General features: G+C 21.5%; 3 protein-coding genes across 10 annotated transcripts in view; 1 reads left to right on the plus strand and 2 right to left on the minus strand.

Moving 5' to 3' along the window:
- The window catches only part of LOC102679391 (DNA repair protein RAD50), a 6472-nt gene extending 4724 nt beyond the window's left edge, over positions 1 to 1748 (minus strand). The window contains exons 1-5 of the mRNA XM_031513573.1: positions 1369 to 1748; positions 1093 to 1239; positions 562 to 1003; positions 287 to 441; positions 4 to 161 (exon numbers count right to left, since the gene is read on the minus strand). Coding sequence (XP_031369433.1) covers positions 4 to 161; positions 287 to 441; positions 562 to 1003; positions 1093 to 1239; positions 1369 to 1599 — 1133 coding nt within the window. The 5' untranslated portion in view covers positions 1600 to 1748. The remainder of the gene's footprint in view (positions 1 to 3; positions 162 to 286; positions 442 to 561; positions 1004 to 1092; positions 1240 to 1368) is intronic.
- A 1250-nt stretch (positions 1749 to 2998) lies between these two features.
- On the plus strand, positions 2999 to 6299 carry LOC102680271 (methionyl-tRNA formyltransferase, mitochondrial). 5 transcript variants are annotated; one of them, XM_031513581.1, is made up of 9 exons: positions 2999 to 3264; positions 3355 to 3552; positions 3632 to 3754; positions 3877 to 4055; positions 4176 to 4370; positions 4469 to 4558; positions 5261 to 5444; positions 5936 to 6134; positions 6212 to 6299. In XM_031513581.1, the coding sequence occupies exons 1-7, from the start codon at positions 3044 to 3046 to the stop codon at positions 5275 to 5277; spliced, it is 1023 nt and encodes a 340-aa protein (XP_031369441.1). In that variant the 5' UTR covers positions 2999 to 3043; the 3' UTR covers positions 5278 to 5444; positions 5936 to 6134; positions 6212 to 6299. The 5 variants fall into 5 exon arrangements, with proteins under 5 accessions (XP_031369441.1, XP_031369442.1, XP_031369439.1 ...); XM_031513582.1 differs by having other exon boundaries at positions 5261 to 5392; XM_031513579.1 differs by having other exon boundaries at positions 5936 to 6299.
- On the minus strand, positions 5101 to 11012 carry LOC102679966 (PHD finger protein 14). 4 transcript variants are annotated; one of them, XM_031513577.1, is made up of 14 exons: positions 10688 to 11012; positions 9592 to 9750; positions 9261 to 9503; positions 8775 to 8986; positions 8550 to 8704; positions 8194 to 8468; positions 7653 to 8069; positions 7308 to 7596; positions 6927 to 7164; positions 6654 to 6838; positions 6439 to 6577; positions 6079 to 6365; positions 5889 to 5997; positions 5101 to 5228 (listed from the first exon to the last, which is right to left on the minus strand). In XM_031513577.1, exons 1-14 carry the CDS (start codon positions 10728 to 10730, stop codon positions 5208 to 5210), a joined length of 2772 nt encoding a protein of 923 aa, XP_031369437.1. In that variant the 5' UTR covers positions 10731 to 11012; the 3' UTR covers positions 5101 to 5207. The 4 variants fall into 4 exon arrangements, with proteins under 4 accessions (XP_031369437.1, XP_006622259.1, XP_006622261.1 ...); XM_006622196.2 differs by having other exon boundaries at positions 7653 to 8108; XM_006622198.2 differs by lacking the exon at positions 10688 to 11012 and adding an exon at positions 9937 to 10146 and having other exon boundaries at positions 7653 to 8108.
- Positions 11013 to 12125: the final 1113 nt, after the last annotated feature.

Below are 12125 nucleotides of genomic sequence, written 5' to 3' on the forward strand. Positions count from 1 at the left end.
CAGGAAGATAATGATTCATTTAATATTTGATTGCGAAGAATAACTTTTTTCTCATGATCTTTAATTTGTTGTCTCAAAGAACCATTAGTTACTCTTTCATTGGCTAATTTATTTGATATTGTAGACTCTTTTTCAACAATATCTTTTAATTTCTTTTTAAACTAGGAAAATATAATATAATATATATAATATAATATAATAAAAATAAAATAAAGAAAATATAATATTCAATATTTTTTTTAGTTTAATTATATTTAATAATAAATATATATATATATATATTTACTTCATCAATTTCATTAATTTTTCCAATTAATTCTTCATCATATGATTCTATTTCTTTTAATAATTTTTCTGTAGTACCTTCAAATATATTCTGCAAATCTTCTTTTAAACTATTCAATTGTTGTTTAAACATATCATATTCTGCTTTTTTCCTCTCTAAATAAAAATCATATATATATGTATAAAAATAATTAATTATAATATTAATTACTAATTTAAAATTTAACTTATTAATTTACTTTATTAATTATAATAAAAATAATATTAAAATATTACTTTGTTCATTTTGTAGATCTTTATATTCAACATCTATTTTTTCCAATTTTTTAATTTTCTGAATCACAGGTTCTAATTCCTTATTAAATTCTTCAATTTTAATTTTAGAATTTTCCAACCGTTTTTTATTATCTTCAAGTTTTGTTTCTTTATCTATTACTTCATTAACAATAAGTTGATAATTTTGTTTTTGTTCTTTCAATATATTGACTCTTTGTTTCAAATCTTTAATTAATTTCATAATACTTTCAAGAGCTTTATTAAACTTAGCACTATCAAAGATTTCATCAAATCTTTCTTTTAATTTTTTACCATCTTGAAAAGGCCAACTAAGATCTTCTTGATGACAGAAAATTACGTAATCTAAAATAGGTTTAGAAACTCCCATTGCTAATGTAAGTTCTGTATCAACATTAGTACATCGATTAGTTATTGATATGACCTATATAAATAAAGAATTATAAATATAAAAATTTATATATAAATTATATACAAACATATATTTATTTTCTATCTTTTATTAAAATATACCTCTTTAGTATCTTTATTTACTCTACTTAAAGCACTATCAAGAGTTTTAAATCTTGTCACATTAGCTTTTGTACTTTCTATTGTTCTACATATTGTATATGTATTACCTACTACATCAATTATTTCAGCTCTTATAACACCTCGAACCTATGTGAAAAAAAAAAAATAATTGAATATCAAGAAATATATTTTTTAAAAAAAATTATTTAAGAAAAATTTTAATTTTGAAATTAATTAAAAATAAAAATATATATAATAATAAAAGATTTATCATACTGATGAAGTTGTTGATAAAGTCGGATCATGTATAAAAGATTTTCCGCGATCTGAGCCAGGTGGAAATTCACCACAAGTAGCGAATTTGAGAGCTTCAATAATTGTTGTTTTTCCAGTACCATTTGGACCAAGAATAAGTGTTAAAGGACGAGAAAATCTAATCAAAGCTTCTTCTTTCTCATCACCAAAATTACGAATACCACGAATAGAAAGTCTTCTTATTCGTGACATCTTTCAAGAAATTAAATCAAAAATATGTATTTTATAAAATATTAATATCATTAAGCACTATAATTATCGACAACTTAAAATATTATAACTGTCGTAACTATAACTTTAAATGTTGAAGTAGTATTAGGATGTCAGTTTCGCCAACTTAGATTTGAATTTTTTTAAAAATTTATAGAAGAGAACTTAAAATTCCGCAAAATTCTATAAATTTTTATTTGAAAAATATATAAAAAAATTATAGATTTTTTTATGTAAATCATAAATCCAAAAATTTATGATTAAACTTTAAATTTCACTTTAAACATAAAAAATTATTAATTTTTTTTGTATCTTTATTTAATTTTTATGAATAAAAATATTAATTTTAAGTTTAAGAATCTATTGGCTTAAAAACTATTCTTATATAAAATTAATATTTTTTAAACATATTTAACGCCATATTTATATTTATAATTTATTCAATAAACAAAATTATTGTATGCAGGTAATGACTATTTAAATACGTTTAATTATTACATATATAAAATTATATAAATTATTATTAATTTAATTAAGTCAAAATCTATACTGAAATTATTGCAATCATGAATTTTTTTGTAATAAATAAATTTTTAATAAATTGTTTTTAATAAATGTATATATACATATATATATAAACTTATTAATCATTTATTTCATTTTCATTTAATTTTTTTTTAAAATCATATATAAATAACTTATAATTTTTTTCTATAATCTTTATTTTATGGCAAATGTATATATTAGCATATTTTGATAAAATCAAGAATTTCATACTTAAATTATTTTTTAAATTGGTTTCTATTAAATTAGAAAAAAATTGAAAAAATTTTTTTTATTAAATTAGAAGAAAATAAATATTGAATTGATATCGTTATAATAAAATAATTAATTTGTTGAATATTAATCATAAATTATAATCAAGATTGTCAGTTTATTATAATCATATTATAATCATATTTAGATAGAATATAAATTATTACTTAAAGATTTCAATAAAAATCTAAAAATAGAAAGGATAAAAAAATAACATATTAATAAAATTTTCTAACAAATATATTTAATTAATAATAAAATATTCTTATTACAAAAAATTTTAAATATAAAAAAAAATAAAAAAAAAATAAAATTTTTTAAAAATAATACTTTAAGTATTTCCATTTTTATTATATATTAATTTTATTATTATATTAATTATTGTTCTTATTATCTTATTATAATAAAAAACTATAATAATAATTTTCTAATAATTTTCTATTAACAAAATATTCTAGCGAAATATTTCTTTAAGATTTATTAAAACTTTATAAGCTATAATCAAAAAGGTGGCAACCCTACTTATAAATATAGTTCTATATATATATATATATATATAAGTATATGTTTTTACGGTCGAAATGGTTTATTATAGAATATAAAATAAAACATGTATATAATTTTAAGTCGTACAGTATATAATACAACACAATTTTTATGTTCATTCAAAGGAATAAATAAAATATTTCTTGTAATTAATTCAAAAGTATATAATAAATATTATACTTTTTATAATAAATCGCATATATTACAAAATAATTCATGGAAAGTATTATTTTTTGGTACAGATGAATTTGCAGTTGAAAGTTTGAAAATCTTGTATAATAAATAGTAAGAAAAATTTTGTTATTTTAATATTATAAATCCTCAATAATTTGAAATAAGTTTTAAAATATATATATTTTAAATATTTATATATAGTAAATCTAAAGAGCTAGAACGGCTAGAAATTGTTACAAATTATAAAATAAAAGAAAATCCTGTTGTAAAATATGCAAAACAAAATAAAATTATTGTACATAAATGGCCAGTTGAAATTAATAAATCAGAATTTCACATTGGAATAGTTGTCTCATTTGGTCATTTAATTCCATCTACAATCATAAATGCATTTCCATTGTAAGTTGTCTTTAATATAGATTAATATTATTTATATATAATTTTAAATTTTTATTAATGTTACATATGTTTTCATTAGAGGTATGTTAAATGTACATGGTAGTTTATTACCAAGATGGAGAGGAGCAGCTCCAATAATTTATACATTAATTAATGGAGATTTACAAACAGGAGTTACAATAATGAAGATAATGCCAAAAAAGTAAAATTTATTACTATTTAGTTATATAAATTTATTTTTTAAAGTTGTATTACAAAAGTAAAAGAAATAAAATACTTAAGAATAATAGCAAAAATAATATTATTATATTTAAAATATTTCAGATTTGATATAGGAGAAATAGTATTGCAAAAACAAATAAATATTGATGAACATGAAACAATGCCAAAATTATATACAAAATTAGCAAAGCTTGGAGCAAATCTTTTAAGAGAAACATTTGAAAATTTATTGGAATTATTACAATTTGCAAAACCTCAAGATGAAACTAATATAACATATGGTGAATATATATTTTTTGTTATTAATGAAATATTTATTTGATTATAATGATGCAGATGATATATATTATAATAATGATATATATTATGATATATATTATAATAAATTGATATATTTTTAGCACCAAAAATAACATCAAAAATATCTTTAGTTAATTGGAATGAAATGTCTGCCACAAATGTTTATAACTTACATCGTGCTCTTCTGGGTTTGTATAATTTAACTACATCATTTCAAAATGTAAAAATAAAATTGCTTGATATTCAAAAAATTGAATCAAAAATAATAGCAACAAAACTTAAAGAAGAAAATGCAGGTAAATATAATTCTGTTATATTATATAATAAAATGATTGAGAATGAATAGTTTGTTATTGTTATTGAATATATTTTTCAAAACATTTTTAATTTATAGGTGTTGCAATATATAGCAAAAAGAATAATGCATTAATTATAAAATGCAAAGAAAATAGTTTTGTTTCTGTAAAAAAAATAATTGTTCAAGGTAAACAAACTATGAGTGCTCTTGATTTTTATAATGGTTTTATGTCTGGAAAAAATAATACAAAAATATTTTTTATGTAAATTTTGAAAGTTAATATTGATTTATATTTAACAAATTTTTAATTTATAATATAAAAAAATATTATGAAACCACATCATTATAAACAAATTTATCTGAAATTTTGTTGTAGAAAATATATTTAAAATCTATATAAATAGTTGCAAAATTACATTTTACAAATAATATCAAAGGTAATATAAATACTAAAACATTTTTAAATTGTATAATTTCTTTAATTGTTCTTACCTTTCTAAATATGTAGAATTCTTGATGAATGTTAATGTATATATATATATATATATATATACAAGAATAAAAAAATATATATATACATATATACATATGTAGAAATAAAAATATAAAATTAAGCAGAATCCATTGAAAATAAATACTGAAAATTTCACCAAACATATACAGAAATCTTAAATTATATATAAAAGTGAAATTTGTAATATGTATTTTCAAGAGATTTCTACAATTAGAGGAAAAATATTAATTATATTCTATATATTTTACAAAAAACAATGACATTTGATGTCTTAATTTATTTGAACGTAGAATTATAGCTGCAGACATAAAATTGTTGATATTAAGTCTCAGATTCAGAGGCCTGAAATGAAAGAAATATTTTTACTATTACAGATTCTTTCTTTTATTGAATTAAATTAGCTTCAAGATATATTCCTAGTAACAATTTTAAATCAAAGATAAAAATATCCATAAATAAGTTTTAGCCTAATTTGTTGCTTTGGCTGCTTCAAAATTATACGAAGTGTAGGTGTATTATCCATCTTTTATGAAGAATTGTTCCCATTTTCATATAAAAGTGAGATTTTAAGTTTTTTTTCGTATTAATAACTAATTGCCATTCAACATTTCGTAAATGGAACGTTGCATTTGATTATTCAATAAATAAAGATGGCACAGCTTTTACTGAAAATAATTAGTTAATGTTAGCAACTAGTTATTAATAAGATTGTTTGTTCTATGTTTAAAATTATAGAAAGAATTCATTATTTATATGTATAATATTAAAGTACTTTATATTTTGTCACATTTATGCTATTGATCACACTATTTCTTTTACAAATTAATATAATTTATATAATATTATATATATATTTACAAATTAAGATATATATATAAATTTAATTTTGTTTTTACTTTTTCTTCTATTTCTTCTCTTGTTTCGACTAATAAAAAGTACCTTAATAACATATTTTGGATTGACATTACAATGAATGTAGACACTAAAAATAAATTAACTTACACTAGGATCGCAGTCAGCACAATGCCATGAATAGCCTCTTCTTTTAGGTGATTTTTTAACTGGTGGATCAAGACAGGTGAAATGATAACATTTTTTACATTCATCGCACCTAAAAAATTAAAATTAATAAATTCATAAATTCGGAATTTGTTTAAAAAAATAAATATTTAATGTATTTATATGAACTGACATAACGAGATTTTGACTGGTGCCAGGCATATCACAGACATTGCATTGTGTTAAAAGGTCTGTATCTTTTCCTCTTTTTCCGTTTCCCGTAGATGTTCTACTTGTATTATTAGTAGATGCATTTGATGTTACAGGTGTAGTATTTGAAGTCAAAGATGGAACAGATGGAGGTGGTAATTTAGGAAGTGGCGGTGGTGATGTAATTTCTGTACTAGTAGATGTGGCAACAAACATTTGTGGACTTGATTCTGATGCTACATCTCCTTCTGGCCTTGGAATTGGTTTTATCTGTTTAATAAAAAAAAAAATAGTATATTTGTACATACATAACATTAAAGTTTATTTATAAATATTTATGTACTTTTATTGTAATTCTCCTATGAATTTCTGGTTGAGATTGTCCTTCAGGATTTTCTACATCAAGACTTTTTCTCTTATGTTTGCGTTTTCTTTGCTTTATACCCGTAATTGGATCAGGAGTATATCTTTTATGTTTCTCTCTAAAAAATATTATATTTTATACTTACATAGAAATATATTTTATCTTTTTCTTTATATTTTATTTTTTTAATATACCTTCTTCTCTTTTTAGCGCTTCTTTGTGAAACAGATTCTGTACCATCTGCTGAAGCTACCATATATTCAGGTGAACCTTCCCTGGTTATTGTCATATTATTAATAGGTTGTTGATTGTACACTGGTTCATTTGATTGAATAGGAGTTGAAGATAAAGGTTGTGGTCCAACTGGTTTTATAGTTACCTAAAAAGATTTAGATAATAAAGAACTTATGAATCTAGAAATAAAAAATTGGTTTCTCTTTCTCTACATTATATGTAAAAATATTTACTTTTGGTGTTGTAGGTGTATCAGGTGTAGAAACATTCGTTATATTATTAAGATTAGTAGAAGAATTCTTTGATGTACTAGGTGTTGTTGGCGTCGTAGGTACTTGTATTTCTTGTGGTGGTGTTGGTGTTGATGTTAGATTTGAATCGTCTTTACAATGTCTTAATTTACGTGGAGCTGAAGTATCTACACGTTCAACTTCTGATCCAGAAGATTCTTTATCACATTCAGAACATTGCCTATATTGAAAAATATTATATAATATAATATATAATATATAATATATATTATATTATATTATATATATATTATTATTATTATTTTAAATCTAAAATGTAATCAATAAAAAGATTGTATTATTATTTATAAATAATATACATACCATCCCATAAGTTTTGTTTTCTTAGGCATACGTGATAAAGGTGGACTAAGACAAGATAAATGGTAATGAAGATGACACGTATCACATTTTGCAAGTAAATGTTGATTTGTAGATCTTCTACATATTCCACATTGGTGCCTTAACGTTAATTCTCCTTTATGATTTTGATCTTGTGCTTGACTGCTTAAAACTCTACCTTCACGTACTCCTTCTGTTCCTTTACCAACTGGTAAAGGAAAACCAACACCCATTTTCAAAGCTGCTGCAGTAGGGACACCTAAACCTGTACCTATTTAAAAATCATGATACTTTTGTTCTTTTTTATATATTTTATATTTAACTTACCTAGAGTTGGTGCTATTCTTGGTTTTGCCAAATCAGTTATTTGTGGTAATGATTTTACATAACCACCACTCTTAAGCACTTGGTGATACATTTCTATTTTTTCTTTTAGTGTTACATTAACTCGAATCTGTTCTTCATTATCTTTCATTACTTCATCATATCTTCTATCTAATCTTTGTTGTTCATTAAGTAATTGAGAATTAATATCAAGAAGTTCTTGTAATCGTCTTTTCATAGATGTGACTCGCAAATTGCGATCCAAATAATAACCGATAAATTCTACGCTAAAAGCAGGAGGAATATGCCACTTTTTTCTAACATCAACTAAAGCTACAAGTTGTGCTTCTTGAGCTTCTAATGCAGCAGTATCAACACCCATGAGTTCAGCTTTTCTTGCTAGTTGCCGACAAGCAGAAGCTGAAGTAGTTAATAATCGAGGCATTTTTTGTGTTGGTACTACAAATAACATGTATATATATATGTACATACATATATTATATATATATTTTTATATGGAATATTTTATATTTAATTAACATACCCCATGGTGGTGGCCTGGAAGCTTTATGAGCTAAATATTTATGTCTATGTTTTGCTAATTTTCTTTGGATTCTACGCTGTTCTTCAGTATCTAAATGATTAGGTTGTTTTAATAATTGTTGTCGGTATTGAGCTCGTAATTGTAAAGCTAACCAATTACGTCTACGTCTACGAACAAGTGTTTTATCGGAATGAAGTTTACAATGTGCATAAAATGGATCAGCTTGATCAACTTCTTCACTATGAGCTTCAGATAATAAACCTTCTCTTTGTGCACTGCAATATCATATAAATTATTTTGTATATTTTTTTATGATTGTATTAAATAGTTTAATTATATTTGCAAATAATTCTTACCAAGTAACATGAAAATATGTATGACACATTCCTGCATCACATTCTATGCATACACCAGTACGAGCAAAGCGCGCATCTTCACATAAAGAACATTGTTTTGCTCCCCACTTACTATATGCCATTTCAAAAAGTGTTACACTTGATAAGCGATCAACCTAAAACATATATATAGATATCTAAAAATATTTTTAGTTTATACTTGACAAAAATTAAAGCTTTACATACTTCTCCAAAAGCAACTCCAGGTACATAAAGTGCACATACTAAATGTACCCATTTGCCTACATCAGTCTCTTTAAAAATTCCACCTTTATTAGGACAAAGTTCACAAGAAGGATCTTCAATGCCTGCACTGCAAGCTTCACAAAACCATGGTGCTGACTGACATAAAGAATCAGTACTTGAAAAGCTTTCTACATCAGATACACCATAACATCCTTAAATAAATTTAATTAAGAAATTGTTTATATTTATTGCTTATCAATGTATATTTGTAAATAATATTATAAATTATTATTATTATTATTATTATTATTATTATTATTATTATTACTATTATTATTATTAAAGTACAAATAATACAAGTACAAATTATTAAAGTAAAATATACAAATACAAAATATTAAAATACAAATAAATTAAATTTAAATAATAATTAAATTTAGATTAGATACTTAGATAAAGATTAAATAAGATATTTAAAATTTATACCTTCATGTACACTAACACCACATCCATCACATTCAACAATTTCATTAACATCATCGCTTCTATCTCCTAAGCAACCACAACAAATTAACATTTTATTTAATTTATCTTCAAGTGAACTTCCTTTTAATGCTTGTTGTCTAGCTTGTTCAATTACATCTCCTACAGTTAAATTAGGATTTTCTTTTTTAGTTAGTAATGGATCTTCCAAAGAATCATCAGATTGCTCAGACACATCTTCTTCCTCTTCCATATACATTAATAAATTTATATTAGTTAATTTCTAAACATATGTTAATAATATTATATTTAAAAATCACTATTTATATTTTACCTTTTCCTATATCATTAGAATCCACTGAATCATCATCAGATTCACAATGATCTTCAATTCTAAAATCACTGTCATCAGAGCTTTCACCTAAATCAAAATCAAGTAAAGATTGTGCTGATCCTACAGGCTTAACCCTCCTTTTTTTTGGATCTCTCTCAACTAAAAAGAATTGTTGTATATAACTATTTGTTATTTATTTATTAAATGTTTTATCAAAAGGAATAAATACGAGAATAAAAACTTTTCTATCAACAACATACTTAATCCAAGGGATATGCACTCCCAAAAAGGTACAAAAAATTAATTTTAGGTTATGTATGTACTTAATTCACAATAAATACGTACAAATGCTAGTCATATTATTCTTAAAGCAAAACTTTTGCTTAATTTCAATGGTAATATTTCATATTTTTCTTTATATAAATTATTTTTTCTTTAAGAATTCTGACACATCCGTATACCGCTATATGTATAATTTTTAAACGCCTCCCACTACATATATATATATATCAAACTCATCAAGTCGTCACTGTAAAATACTGACATACGCGAAGGAATACAACGCCGGTTTTGTGCATTACGATCATTTTATGTGTTCTTTTTTTATTTTGTTTTATTTATTATATTTTAAATAAATTATTATTAAAATATTAAATATTTTTTAAATTAAAAATAAAAAAATCACATTAAAATTAAAAAAAGATTTATATGTATTAAAATTAATTCATATTTAAGTTGTTGATTTAGTAAAATTATTATTCTAAATGTATTATATATTAATTAAATTTTATATTTATTTATTATTTATTCTAATTATACATATATTCATAAAAAAATATAAATATATAAAATTAAAATATAAATATTTTATGAAATATAAAATGTTTCATTTTTTGAATTAATTTTGTTTGTATTTTAAATTTATATTATTGAAAAAATAGTAATTAAGATTATTTGCAAATTTAAAAAAAAAATTTTAAATTTAAAATCTTTCTCATATAATATATCATGAAAAATTATTTATTTTATTTATTATATTCATTTTAACCTACAGCGAAATATCTTAAAATATATTTAATAAAGTTTCTTAACTTACTCATTGTTTTATATAAAAATCCTACATCATCGTCCTGAGACATTCTTGGCACAAGTTTTTTTCACTTTAGTAATATAAAATTTAATAATTTTTTTAAATAGATATATTATTATTAACATATAAAAATTAAAATTTGATAGTGTACATAATAATTATGCATTATCATATAATATATATATTATTTCATATTTATATTTTTGATACTTCGAAGAGAGTATTATTTAACTATTCTAGAAAAATATAAAGAGAGAGAAACTTCCTTCAGTGATATTATCCTTCTGACGCTGTGTTTCTACTCGAATCAGAAACCAATCGCCATATTGAATCCCGAAGTCCTTCAGCGGGAAGTATAATTAATCTACATTTAACTATCATTTATATAAATTATTATTATATTTAATAATTAAATATTAATTTTTTAAATATTTATAAATATTTGTAAATATTTAAAATAAAACAAAATTTTAATTATTTTATTTTTATTTCTTTTTTAATTATATGTATGTACAATATTAATTGATTGTTTAATTAAATTTCCGCAATTTAAATCTAGTAAATTTTTTTTTTATTTATATAAAAAAAATTTATAAAATAATTGAAGTTAAAATAATATGAATTGAATGATACGAATTAATATAATTATATATCAATAATAAGAATTATTTAAACAATATAAAATTATTTAATATAATAAATAAAATATAATATAATAATAAATAAAAAAAACTTACAAATAACAAATTTTTCTATTAGTATATCATATCAAACTAGTCATATTCATAACTAATTTAAAACATGATATTAATGTTGATATTTTCTTAAATTCGAATAAACTAAACAGTCTACAGTATTAATGAATTACAGCAATAAAATAATTAATATTACGTTGCGATGCATATTATACTAACTTTTGGATTTTCAATTTCTATAAATAATTCTAATACAGAAGATAAAAATGACAAAAGTATAATTAAAGAAAAGGTTAAAAAGAAAGCAATGCGTGAACATAAAAAAAAGGAAATAAATAAAAATACGAATGAAATTACACAAAATTACACGACTTCAAAAAATATTATACATATAGGTGAAATATTAGCTGAAATACATGTTGAATACGAACTTCTTCCAAATTATAACTTTAAATTTGATTGTCGTTGTTGGGAAACGGCCTCAAAGGTATATCATTAATACATTTTATTTTAAATTCTTTTAAATTTTAATAACAATAACAAAAAAATATTATAAAAATGAATAATATTTCTATCTTTTCTAATATTTTTATTTCGATTTCAATTTTAATAAAAATATTCTTTATGTAAAAATTTCGATAAATATATTATATTTTATAATATATATAATATTATATAAATAGTTTTTTAATTATGTAAAATAATTTTAATATTTTTTTAAAATAAATTAATAATAACTAATAAATAAT

The sequence above is a fragment of the Apis dorsata genome, unplaced genomic scaffold, assembly GCF_000469605.1.
Source record: "Apis dorsata unplaced genomic scaffold, Apis dorsata 1.3 scaffold_676, whole genome shotgun sequence".
In the NCBI taxonomy this organism is placed as follows: Eukaryota; Metazoa; Arthropoda; class Insecta; order Hymenoptera; family Apidae; genus Apis; species Apis dorsata.

Coding starts and splice junctions, on each gene's coding strand:
- LOC102680271 (XM_031513578.1), top strand. CDS start 3,044: ATGTATATAATTTTAAGTCGTACAGTATATAATACAACACAATTTTTA. Junction 4,056..4,175: donor TGAAACTAATATAACATATG/GTGAATATATAT, acceptor ATATATTTTTAG/CACCAAAAATAACATCAAAA. Junction 4,559..5,935: donor AAAAAAAATAATTGTTCAAG/GTAAACAAACTA, acceptor CTCTTCTTTTAG/GTGATTTTTTAACTGGTGGA.
- LOC102679966 (XM_006622196.2), bottom strand. CDS start 10,730: ATGTCTCAGGACGATGATGTAGGATTTTTATATAAAACAATGA. Junction 7,597..7,652: donor AAGAATAGCACCAACTCTAG/GTAAGTTAAATA, acceptor ATTTTTAAATAG/GTACAGGTTTAGGTGTCCCT. Junction 7,165..7,307: donor AAAACAAAACTTATGGGATG/GTATGTATATTA, acceptor TTTTCAATATAG/GCAATGTTCTGAATGTGATA.